This window comes from Lobosporangium transversale (genome assembly GCF_002105155.1).
Source record: "Lobosporangium transversale strain NRRL 3116 chromosome Unknown BCR41scaffold_9, whole genome shotgun sequence".
NCBI classification, from domain to species: Eukaryota; Fungi; Mortierellomycota; class Mortierellomycetes; order Mortierellales; family Mortierellaceae; genus Lobosporangium; species Lobosporangium transversale.
The window spans coordinates 503884-516764 of NW_019028987.1; the positions used below are offsets into that span (position 1 = coordinate 503884).

Below are 12881 nucleotides of genomic sequence, written 5' to 3' on the forward strand. Positions count from 1 at the left end.
ACCCATAAGGTCTATATATGGGTTCCCCTATTGCTAATTTTTGGTTATCAATCCTGGCCCCATCGGGATATTTTCACCATATGATATCCTATCTGCAAAGCACGCCGTACCTCTGAAGATCGTTTTCCATTTTTATCAGTTCCTTCAGTGCCAAACTGTGATACATGTCTTAAACAGTCCAGCAGATATCTCTAGATGTGCGATGTGTCTTCTTCCTCTGTCCCACACACTCTGCAGTTGACGTCGTCATAAAGGTCCGGTCTCCAGTGTCCCATATATGATTGTGTAGGCAGCATTCCATGAAGTTTCTTGATCCTGTGCGCTCGCTTTTGGCAGTCCGCTGGGCTGGTGAAGAGTCCTTTTGGTAGGTTGCTACCATGAACAATGTTCATAGTAGCTCGCCAATCAATTTTTGTCCAATCCTTAACATGCTCCTGCGTCCTGTTCTGAGCGATCCACGTGTGATGTGTACGAGTTGTTGACTGTAACTTAAGGATCTGCCTTAAGTCATCTTCCGCCGGTACACCGTTGAACTTTGCATGGCAGTACATGTCATTATGCTCTGTTATGTTGATATCCCATAGCTCGCCATAATGCCCATGTTTTGCTGCTTCGTCCACTTCTTTATTTAGTCCAGAGTTGTATAAAGGATATCAACATCTACTCTGGACTACGTAAGACCCTGATAACATAGATATTCCCTTCAGTATTTGATGCTTGGATATCGGCTCTAGATTCGAGCTTATGTCGTGGAAGGCTTCCTGGTAGTGGTATCTAAAACCAAAATAAAGATTCAGTACAAATAATTTTTTCCATGGATCTAATTGGTAACCCAGGTGCCAAATATTATTTGGCAGCCTATTTTTTGGGGCAGCCACTGAACTTCACACACTTGGGGTAGCAACTGGGCTGCCAAATAATGAAGTTGTTTGCAGGGGAGTTATTATTTTAGCTTTTCAATTAAAACCCGCCTTTAATTGGTGGACTTCCTCTCAATAAAAACGTCAATAGAGAAGAAGCATTAGGATCACATAAATACGTAGATGGTCTCTACCCATTACTGTCGCTGGATTATAGCTGCATGTCACGGCCAAAAAGGTACATTGATCTACAGCGGTGAGCCTTTTTTTGTTGGATGTCAACAAGTTCAACAGAAGCTCCTGCGCTTCTCATCAACACAGGATTGTCCTCAGTAAACGAGATACGAGAGTTTTTTACAGATAAAGCAAGAAATAGGCCAAATAACACTAAGCAAGTTGCCAAGCAAATCGTGAGGGTGTTTCTTGACAGCTGGGCTGCCAAAAAGAGTGTTCAATAGATTAAGGACTAATCTATTTGGCAGCCCATACCAATTATAGTAATTTTTGCCTCTATTTGGCAGCCTACTTCTGGGGGCTGCCACTTAACTTCGCACTCTTGGGTGGCAGCTGGGCTGCCAAATACATTACTTTTTTTTTTTTTTTTTTTTTTTTGATAACAGGGTCATAACATCAGTGATAAAACAGGCAGCGTTCTGTGGATACATTGCCTTGCACAGCTAACGCCACCGGAGGTACTAAGGGCAGCGGCGATGACATCTTCACAAAACAGCCTTCAATGTACACGGTTAAGGAATGATTTATTGAAGACGTCTAGGTAGCAGGTGAGACGCGTTTGCTCCGAGCGAAAACCTCTCATAGGCATTGATCTCCAAATGGCACCTCCAAAACTGTATGAGCGACCTACTTGAAAAAAAAAGTCATTAGTTTTCAATGAGACAAGACAATGTCACTACACATAACCATGACGTAGAAGATGGGAGCTTTATTAATTTAAAGTATGAGCGTTATACACATATACGGTTCCTAGGAATGAAAAAAAAAAAAAAAAAAAAAAAAAATAGTTAGAGGCCAAATAACGCTGGGTAGGCTGCCAAGTAAATAATGAATGTTATTTGGCAACTGGGCTGCCAAAGAGAGTCTTGAAAGTTGATTATATTTGGCAATGGGCTGCCAAATAATATTTAGCAACTAGGCTGCCAAATAGATTAATCCATAGATTAATCCTTATTCCGAACCTAAGATTAGTCCTTTTTCCATAAAAAAAAAGCGTCGTCCTCATCAATCCTTGCACGTTAAACTACCCAACGCGTACCAAAATTATGCCATTGCCTGGAATCGAACCAGGATCGTCTCGGCCACAACGAGATATACTAACCATTATACTACAATGGCGGAAACGTCCGCAGTGTCGTAAATGACACCTATTCATTTACCTAAATATGTATTTCCTTTCAATTTATTTATTTCCTATCATCCTATTTTCTACCATTTTTAAATAGTATTTAAGTAGCTTTTTCCTTCACTGCAAAAACGGCATCTCTCTTCTTATTATCGATGCCCTTTTGCAGGTGAGTTTATCTTCATTATTCTCATTATGAATTCTCAGAAAATTAGCAGTTATTAAAGATCTCTCTTCCTTTTGCAGCATCCTCAAAATCATTCAAAGCATTACTTAGGATCACTATCGTATCCCAAAACCACGAGGCTCTTGCCCAATTCTTCATTTTTCATCATTACCTACTAGTTTCCAGAGATCACTAGTAGATGCTCTACGACAAATGGTAGCAAAGGTTCTTTTAACCTCTAACGCGACCTAGTTACTACTCCATTATTATTCTTCTTGACACTTTTTGATTGTACATATTCATCCTTTTGTTGTGATCATATTACAAACTTTTTGCTTTTCCTCAACCAAATTCTTTACCTTCACCACACACTTTTATTTTTCGCGCATATTTTTTTAAAAAAAAAAAAAAAATTAGCTTTCTTTTTCCGTTTCATTTATCTCTTTCCTTATTTGTTACCTTTTTACTTGTTTACACACATTTTTATTTATTCATCCCCTTATTTGCCCTTTTTTTCAAACAAAGACCTTTTATTTATCAACAATGAAACCCCCATCCAATATCAACGTTCAAAGCACCGCAAGCTCCTCTACCACGACCACATCCTCCAATTCCTTTCTTGACACCGATGGTGATGTAAATATGGAAACTACAACCAATCAGCATTTTAATCTTGCAGGAATTGAACGATTCGATAGCAAGACGGATGTTTCATCCTGGTTACGCGCTATGGACGCTTTGTACAAAATTTCCAACGTCAATGATAACTTCTTTACAGTTCGTGTTGCTCTACATATGGAAAAGATCGCACGTGATTGGAGTCTTAGACACATTGACGATCTTGAGACTAAGAATATCCTCACTTGGAAAAAATTCGCTCAAGATTTTAAGGAACAATTTGCCAAGGCGGATGATGAGTTCGAGCTACGTTACAAGTACGACAATTTATCCATGAAACCGAACTCAGATGTTATGGAATTCGTCCGTGAGTTCGAGGCAGCATACTATCCACTTCGTGATAAAATTCCCGAAGGAGAAAAAGTATGGAACTTCCGTCGAGTCGCAGATTTATGGCTCCAGCGCAAGCTTCAGAAAGAGAACGCCACGACCTGGAATGAAGTCCTAGATGTTTGTCGCACAGAATCTCATAACTGGCACGCAAAGAGACTCTTAGACAAGGCACCAAGATCCAATGACAAACCTCATACTCCTCCTCAAAATCATTCAAAGCATTACTTAGGATCACTATCGTATCCCAAAACCACGAGGCTCTTGCCCAATTCTTCATTTTTCATCATTACCTACTAGTTTCCAGAGATCACTAGTAGATGCTCTACGACAAGCTGACGTGGAAAGATCTATCAATGATCCCAAAGATTGACAGAAAATGAACAAAATGATAATAAAAAGTTGGACGAAGTGCCAAAAGATAATTTCATAAATGGACAAAGTGCCAAAATCATTGCACTCCAGGAGACAAAGCAGCACATCAAAGCTGTCAAGGGATACCAAAAGGGAGGAGCACTGAAAGTTGTACCACAACTCTCATACGCCAAAGCCGCCACGGGAAAGAGTGGAAGTGTTACTCAAAGCAACCAACAGAAGGCACAGGAAGAAAAAACCAATACTTAAAGTTCTGGTCAAACAAACGTCATAGGAAAGAACAGCAACACTGGTGCAGTCGATAAGAAAATCCAGCAACTGGTAGATACAGTGGAACGCCTACAGGAAGAGCAACAACAACTACGTGCTCAAAACAGTCTACTAATCCAAATGTTAATAGGAATGATGAGCCAACATCTTGGAATGGACTTCGCAGCCGAGCACCTGAAGGCAGCAGGACTGAGTGGAGAGTTCCACAGGAACGTGCCCAAAAACAAAGGTAAGTCAGCTGCTTTTCCAGGCATGCCTCCTACTAACGAGTCCCTAGCAGGGATTATGGCTCTCATAGCAAACGGAGCAGGTAGTAAGGAAAAAAGTAGAAAAGAAGAGAAATCAACCTCAAGTGGATTGCCGCCAAAACCACTAGTCCATAATGAGTAATGCAAGCACTCAAAATAGACAGGACAGTACTAGATCTAATAGCAGTGCTATTAAATTTGGATCATTTAACATACGGGGTGCGTTAGAAGCTGGGAAAATAGAAGCGTTATGTGAATATGGTGATATGAAAGATTTAGATATGATAGCACTCCAAGAAACCAACATGCATGTTGGAGGGAGTAAAATGGCAAGAAATTTGAAACAAACTAAATATAAAATGTGGTGGGTGAGTGGTAAAGAAGGTGCAACACAGGGAACAGGGGTTGGGCTTTTGATCGCTCAGCATTGGTTCCAGTACGCTGCGAGAACTTCATCTTGTGGGAGCAGAGGCCAAGCGAGAGATTTCAACTTTCCTGGGGGATTTAAAATCAGAGTAATTAACTGCTACCTACCAAGCGGAAGGGAAGATGAAGCAGAGGTAATTACTAAATGGATACAAAAAGAATATAACGACGCGAGAGAAGAAGGGAGGGGTATAATCATTCTTGGGGATTTCAATGCTACTAGGAACCCCCGGCTCGATCGACGACGAGAGAACGCAACGAGTATAAGACCAGAATCGGCACTACTTCAATGGATGGAGACGCAGCCACTTCATGGTGTTTTCCGCGTTCAACATCCTCTTCGTGAAGACTATACCTGCCAGAATACGAGCCGTATAGACATGATCTTTGTATCTAGTGTATTCACGGATAGGCTTCTCAGGGTCAAACACAAATCATTGGATGGTATTGTGGCGTCAGACCACAAAATGGTCACTCTAGAAATGACACTGCACCGCCTTATTCAACAACCACTTCATCACATCATTTACAAAAAAACCAAGGGCTACAAATTCTTACTTCGCGATGCCAGCAACGACGATTGGGAGAATTTTGAGAACGGTGTGAATATAAGAATTGGAGACGGCAGTGAATCTTCTACAATGGGCCTACGGAGAGCCCAGAACGACGATGAAAAGGATCTCTTGACGCCAGAAGACCTTCAAAGAATCGACATTGACCTTGCATGGAAATGGTATTCAAAGCTGCTCATAGAAAGCGCCAAAGAAAACTTGCCAGGAAGAGTGGTTGGTCGGTCTGGAGTGAAGCCAGAACAAGAATTGTGTCTCCGCTACCTCATACGTGATCTCGCTAAAATTAAAAAATTGGCAAATCAAATCCGCAGAGGATTATCAACAGTACAAAGAGACGCAAGATGGACAACACTGGTAGAGCAGCGGAAAAAATTCAATAAGAATGCTGAGTGGTTGAGGCTGCAAGGACAAGGGGAGATCGAAGGCCTCACTACTATACCGGACACGAAAGATAGCGACAATGTATGGAAAGATTGGGTAAGAGGAGTAAAGCAGCACAGATGGACAGAGTCAATATCATTCTTACAGGCGACAAGGAAGCTGGAAAAGGCAAGGACGATGAATGACCTGATAGAGAAACGCTGTGGAGAGTTGAAGTCGGCAACAGGGAAAATGATAGACAAAGTGCTGGGACGTGGTGGCGGTAAAGTGACAATAGACCGGATTCAGGACGACGAAGGTGGTGTCACAGTGAATATTCTAGAGCCACAGCAAGTTAAAGAGAAGGTACGGGCATGGTTCGACAAGTGGCACGGACCTAGGCCGTCAAAACCACTAGAGCCGGGTTCGAGATGGCAGAGGCAATATAGACCTCAGAGGTGGATCAAGAGTGAATGGTACGACGACCTGATGGATCCACCAAGCAGAAATGAGTTTTCAGCTGTGGTCCTGGATGCACCCAAAAACAAGGCAGCTGGTGTGTCAGGCATTACGAACGAAATGATTCAACACCAAGGACCGCAGGGGCTCTTTATCCTCTTCCAAATCATAAGTGCCACTATCGTGCAAGAAGATGTCCCCAAGGATTGGAAGACGGGGCTCCTCTATTGCATACCAAAAGCTCCAGAATGGTCAGGAAACATGGCAGAGGTAAGGCCGATAGCCTGTTGGAGCACGCACGAAAAATAATGTTTGCAGTAATAACAAATAGGTTAAGCGCGATCATGGCCAGGCACGATATTTTACGAGGACCAAACTTCTCTGTTCTTAAAGGCACTACCACTAAGGATCCGATCCATATCCTGCAAGCGGCAATGGAAGACGCAAGAGAGTTCAAGAAAGAACAGTGGATTGTGTTTCAAGACATGAAACGGTGTTTCGACTCTGTCAACTGCGCGCCCGATGGGATGCTTTCTCGCGGACTAAGACGGCTCCAGGTCCCTGAACAGTTCATACGCCTATGTGAAAACATCGCCATTTCCAAAGTGAACAGGGTGATTACTGAGTACGGACCAACGGACGAGTATCATCCAGAGTGCGGTTTGGATCAAGGTGGAGTAGAATGTCCGCTTTTATGGAGAATAGCATATGATGCACTCCTGTGTGAAATTATGGACAATAGCACTGGATATAGTCTAGAGGGACCAAGAGGGACACCATCAGTTGCTGGCCTTGCTTTCGTGGATGATACTACATGGATATCAGACTCCAAAGCACATATGCAGGAGATACTTGACATTGCAACGACATTCTTCATTCTTAACGGGGTGGAAGTGAACGCCAAGAAAACGCAGGTCATCTGTATCAACAGCAAGCAGGATAGGAGGAGCACGCTGAAATTTGGGACACCTACAGAAGAGATCCGACCAGTGGAAAAGAATGAATCGGTACGGATTCTTGGTGTTTGGGCCACAGCAACAGGAAATCCAACAGCAACACAGCAAATAGTGGAGCAGGAAATAGAAACGACCTGTAACATTCTCCGGTCCAAAGCCCTGACAGATCGGCAGACAACGTATATTGTCAACAATGTGCTCATCCCAAAGGTGCTGTATAGGATTTCGGCCTAAATGTTGCCACCAACGTTCCTACAGAAGATGACTGGTAAGTATATGTCACTGTGTAAGCGGAAAGCACGTATGCCATCAACTACGCCAAACAGCATTATGAACCACAATAGATTGTATGCCATTAAAGACTTGGCGAACGCTCAAGCGGAAGAACAAATATCTACCCTGGCGCTTCGACTTAATGACAGCAATGTAATGGGACGGATATGTCGGACACGAGTACTGATGCTGCAGCACAGGAATAAGATGGAAGTCTCGCCAACTTTGGAGCCACATCGTGTCAAAAAGTATCGCCACAACTTTATATCGAATGTTTGTGAAGAAATGAAGAATCGTAACATTACTTTCGACCTATCGATCGCAGCCGAATTTGGTCTCCCACACAACGCTCTCTCGACATGGAAATGGCTAAACGGAGAATTACCACACGTATGGAAGGCGCTCACCAAGCGTATGGTATACTTTGTGGATCAAATACTTACGGATGATAAGGAGGACATGATCTCATGGCACGCATTCAGGACCCGTTACGGAGGGCCTAAAGTTTCGCCATTCTGGTTCAACCAACTTCAAAATTTTTGCTTCGACAATGATTATGTGGGTAGGCATGCAAGAGAATGGAACAGGAGGAAACTGGCACTCTTAGACGTCAGTGATGATGACAGCAACAGCGACAGTAGTTATGTCAGCTCGGTAGACGGGGATACGGAAGACGAAGATCGAGAAGCGATTCATGCACTCAACCAATTCATAAAGGATGAGGCAGCGAACAGAACCTTGACAGTATCACCGGCTAATCAAGCTGTTGAGCCACCAATTGGAATGAAGTGGATTCTGGATCAACAGAAGGAGCGGAAAAAGAGACGAGAAGCTGTTATGAAAGAGGCGCGCAGAGCAACCAGAGAACATAATCTTAGGCGACAAAGAGCAAAGTTAGATACCATAGTCAGAAGAGCAGAACGCCACCAGGACCGAGAGCGAAGGCATGGTGAACGCATGCGAGCCCGCGAAGAAGCGAGGAGACGCCGGACCCAGAACACAAGGAGATATGAGGGTCTGAGCGAGCAAGCTCTGCTAAGGAGAGCAAAAGTCGACCTGGATTCCAACGAGACGCCGTGCCTAAAAGTGATCCCTGAAGTCAACAGAGGCCTAGCCAAGGACACAAATGGAGTTATCATTAGTGCCAATACCGAGGAGAAAATTCAACGCCAAAGGGAACGGTACAATACCCAGCCAGGTGTTGAAATCATCACATAATTACAACAATTAGCATTCGTCAGAAAGCGTAAAATATACTTGAATAAGTTGCGCTTCAGCACCTGCTAGCAGCCCAGGTGAAGCGGGGCCAATTAGGTTTGAAATGAGTGACTTTGCCTATAGAACTAAGGGTAACGACATAAAAAACTCCCATGCAATTGATTTTTTTATTTGCATGGGGTGCAGTGTAAATAAGATGCGTACGGGCAATTTCTTTTTAAGTAAAAATTTATTGTACGGGAGCCGTATGAATAAGGTGTACGGGCCCGTGCAAGTAACTTCATCCTTCTTTTTTTTTTTTTTTTTTTTTTTTTTTTATAGAAAAAAGAAGTTTTAAGACATTCTGGAAGGTATTTAGCATAAAGACGCATTTGACGCGAAACGCGTAGTAAGGTAAAAGCGGGGATACTGTTATGTAAAAATAATGTGTCCAGGACGGCAAGGGTTGGCTTGAAAGATATAGCCAACAGGCAATCATATAAAATGCCGAGTAAGGAAGCGTTTAGTGGCAGCTATCATAGGCTGTATCGTTCCCGAGGAAACCGTCTTCACCTCTTTCTGTAGCAAGGGGATCTATGGACTGAGCCAGATCGCGAACATGTACATCAGAATAGCTGCCTTCTATTCGCCTGTGTTGCCTTGTCGGCTCACTTAGGAGTGAACGAAGGACAAGACGATAGCGAGTGGGGGTTAGTGGAGCTGTGGCGCCCGGAGTCAGGGTCAGGTAAGGCGAACAGCCGTAGTCGATATCGAGCTTTGGACTACGCTTAATTTCAGACATTAAGCTGTTCTTAGCACCAATCTCTTAACTCTTACAAGAAAGGTTCCTTGCTATCACTCTGTTCAATGCAGGCCGATCTGTTTTTACGGCTCTAAGAAGTTGAAGAAGATGGCTTGGCAGAGAAAGGACCTCACACGCGCAAAGATAGGCATAACAGTACATGGTGTAGTCAGCACGGACGTCAAGTCATCTTCGCTTCGCGGCCCTTTCGGGGCTTTTTTGCTGGAAACTATTGCGGTTGGCGCTCATCTTTTATTTAGTATTCATGTTATGTGAGTTCATAAACAACTGCACTGGGAAATATCCAGTGGTCATTCTGTTATTTTACATTAAAGAGCCATAGATGGAGCAAAGAAGTGTGGTCATGCACCTAAAAGAGGAGAAAAAATATTAGGATGGTTTAGATAGGGACAGAGGCCATCACACGGCTATTGCCCACACTTCCCTAAACAAAGATATGCAAAGGAATACATTATAAGGGCCACAAGAGAGTTATGTTGTTTACAGCCCTGTCAAAGTTCAACGAGGAGCTATCCGTTGTGGTCTTGGATTACAATATTCTATGCGGATTAAAGGATTATTAAACTCTCTTTTTTTGATAATAGCTGCTGGCGCTGTGCACCTCTGATATTGAATGCAGGCAAAGCCGTTTTAGTTACCACACCTCCTGTATATGCCATTGAGGTGCCTTACAGTCTCTTAACAGGTCTCTTCTCGCTGCACCTTTTTTTTTTTTTTCTTTTTTTTCGCCGAGTCAAACATCACTTTTCATTTAAAGTCCCTCTCACTTTGTAACAAGAAGCACAAAGGCTAAGGTAAAGTATGTCGTGCCGAAAAATCATCAAGACATGTCGCCGACACAGTCAGATTGAGCGATTCATTTTCGAGGGATGCGCCTGTGTGGCCTTCAGCGGGTCTAGGAGTTATAACCTACAGCATAAAAAAAGTATCCAGACGAATGAGCGCATCACCACCAGCGACAAAGCTCTGGAGAAGGAGACCCTAGGTGATATAGATGGCAGCGGGAGCGTGATGAGCGATAGCATCGATGGTCATAACCCTCAGCATGACGCACGCAGCAATGTTGATCAAAACTACCATCTGACCACTCAGGCGCAACTGCAAAGGCAAATGTTAACTTGCAATAGCCAACTCTGTATCACAAGTAACCATGGCCCCTATAAGCTAGAGTTATGTATGCCTAAGCGCTATGAGCCTGTCCTTCCTCTACTACCTTATTTTGTCGCCTGCTTCTCACCCACAAAACTACCCACCGACGTGTTTGTTCATTTCCTACAGTTCCTGGCCCCTGGTGATCTGTGGAGGCTGTGTGAGGTGTCCAGAGATATGCGAACTGCAGTGTTGAGTTACATGTCAGCGCCTAAGAGAATTGAGTTTGAGATTGTCCGGGTCCTGCGTCAAGAAAATTGGTACACACCGTCCGAATGGCTTCGAGTGGCGCATGTGATGCAGTTTGAGAGCATTATGGACAACTATTGGGCGACATTTCGATCACGCTTACATCTACCTATCCCGCCGCCCCCTCCGGAGCCTTCGCTAGAAGGAGAGTCACTTCCAAGCCCAGTATTTGGGCCAGGCTACGCCGATTTCCCAGATACACAGCCAAATCGAGGCCAGGTACGGGGCCAGTACTGGGAGGCTCAAAGCGAACTCCTGATGATCACTTTGACGGAGGAGATGCCATACGGTAAGTCACCAGAGCACCATAGAACCCTACCAAGCGCCGTTCTCCCGAATACTGGCTTCAAAACCGAGGAAGAAACAGCCCAGGGCGAGGGCCCCGTGATAGAAGAGAATGATATCGTTGGAGGAATCAATAGCCAAGGCACTAATGAGAACAATCATGTGGCGGCCAAGGGCCTGAACGCTGCCATGCCTTTAACGCATATACAGCTGATCAGGAAGGCAGTGCTAGATTCGCATCTAAACCCACCACCTCTCCCACTTCAGCGATTTCAATCCATGGTCAATGTCATTTTCGACGCCAACCTAGTACGACTCGACCGGCGTAGAGCCATTATCAATTGCGCACGGTATACCGCAGCAGCAATTGAGTCAGTTTTTGGGAGGACAATCGAGGGCCGCTTGCCCATCGACCCCACGACATTACTTTCAGTTACAACAGCCACCAAGGCAGCCACTGGATTACGCCTGGAGATGCTTGCGCCGCAAGGCGGGGCTCCAGCAGTTGCAGTCCCACCTGAGACTATGACTATGACGAAGGAGACGTTAATATTGCCATCGCCAAAATTGAACAATTGCTTCAAGCAAATGTTATGGCATGGCTGTATTAGTAACCTTATCCGCTTGTATAATTTTATCCAAGAGCTACACACTCGCCCTTCTGTTCTCAATTTAAGAACATATTCAGATTCACTTTTAAACACAAGCTACAGTGCATTGCGAAGATACCAGGAGTTAGAGGATATATTTGTATTCAGCGGAACAGCGGGTGTATCGGCATGCCAATCCTCCTCGAGTGCATGTCCTTCAGGTATAGAACAGAGAATGAAAAGCCGAGAGAAGCAACTTAATCAGCGGGTGCACGAAGCACATGATCAAGCGTTTACACGGAAACGGTTTATGATGAAGGAACGTATTCGCCGAGATAGACTAGTCAAAGAAGAGCTGTTATCTATTTGTCATATGGCGTGCGGTTTGTTCAAAATCCGAGATTTTTATCTGCCGGGCGAATCATCCAGTCCCCTGTCAATTGTAGCGCTTTTACGGAGAGGTAGCCCATGGGGCGTCGGCGCATGGCGTGAGGGGGAATGGCGAAGTACTCCCGTCGATTTGGACCATGATATTGATGAAATCGCAATGTCCCGTCGTCTTCATTTAGAGCAAGAATACAGGTTCGAGTCCGGGCTGCTTAGTCATCAAGGGTTATCGCCCAATGAAGCCCAGGCGAGGATGAGTGAACTTTTTAGCCTGTCCCCAGGGCGGCATGGGCTAGAGGAATGTGATGACATGATAGATCAAGGGCCTTGGCAAAGGCTTTCCTTAGCAACAATTCAATTTTTAGCGCACGAAAATTTGGAATGGGCAGGGAGTGGAGCAGACCCGGAGCTGAGCTGGTTGCGAGTGACTTTCCAGGACGAGGCTTGGTATTATCATGAATAGCATGAATAAAAGAAAATAAAAATAGGGTGCTATATACCGCTCGGCCGCTTCTTCCCCTACCATTCACACATGCGTAAGCCAGAAAGAGCCATACATCATTATCTTTGGCGGCCTTAATATAGCTGCTCAATGTCGCCAATGGTAGTTAACCACATCAGTCTCTAGACTTTATCAAATTCTGTTCCTTATACCAAGCGCGCCGAAGTTTTCATCTATACCGACGGAAATAATAAATACATATATTCCTACAAGACGAGTGCCTAGTCAGATGGAGTAAAAATGCTAATAGTTTCAGGTATGCTCAAGGTTGAGCGCTACCAGTGCTGAGCTTAGACTATGGCCCATACCTCGATATGAGTGTGGGTGACGGTATTTATAAGCAGGAGAAAAGTTATTATTATGCAG

The 12881-nt window shown here is 44.2% G+C and overlaps 1 protein-coding gene and 1 non-coding gene across 2 annotated transcripts; one reads left to right on the plus strand and one right to left on the minus strand.

The window, feature by feature from the left end:
- Positions 1 to 2141: 2141 nt before the first annotated feature.
- BCR41DRAFT_t43 lies at positions 2142 to 2213 on the minus strand. Its single transcript has one exon. It is a non-coding gene; the product is annotated as a tRNA-His (tRNA).
- Positions 2214 to 10154: 7941 nt separating this feature from the next.
- BCR41DRAFT_394132 (hypothetical protein) lies at positions 10155 to 12476 on the plus strand (the record flags this gene model as incomplete). The annotated part of the gene is made up of 1 exon (XM_022028620.1): positions 10155 to 12476. The coding sequence occupies one exon, from the start codon at positions 10155 to 10157 to the stop codon at positions 12474 to 12476; it is 2322 nt and encodes a 773-aa protein (XP_021883620.1).
- Positions 12477 to 12881: the final 405 nt, after the last annotated feature.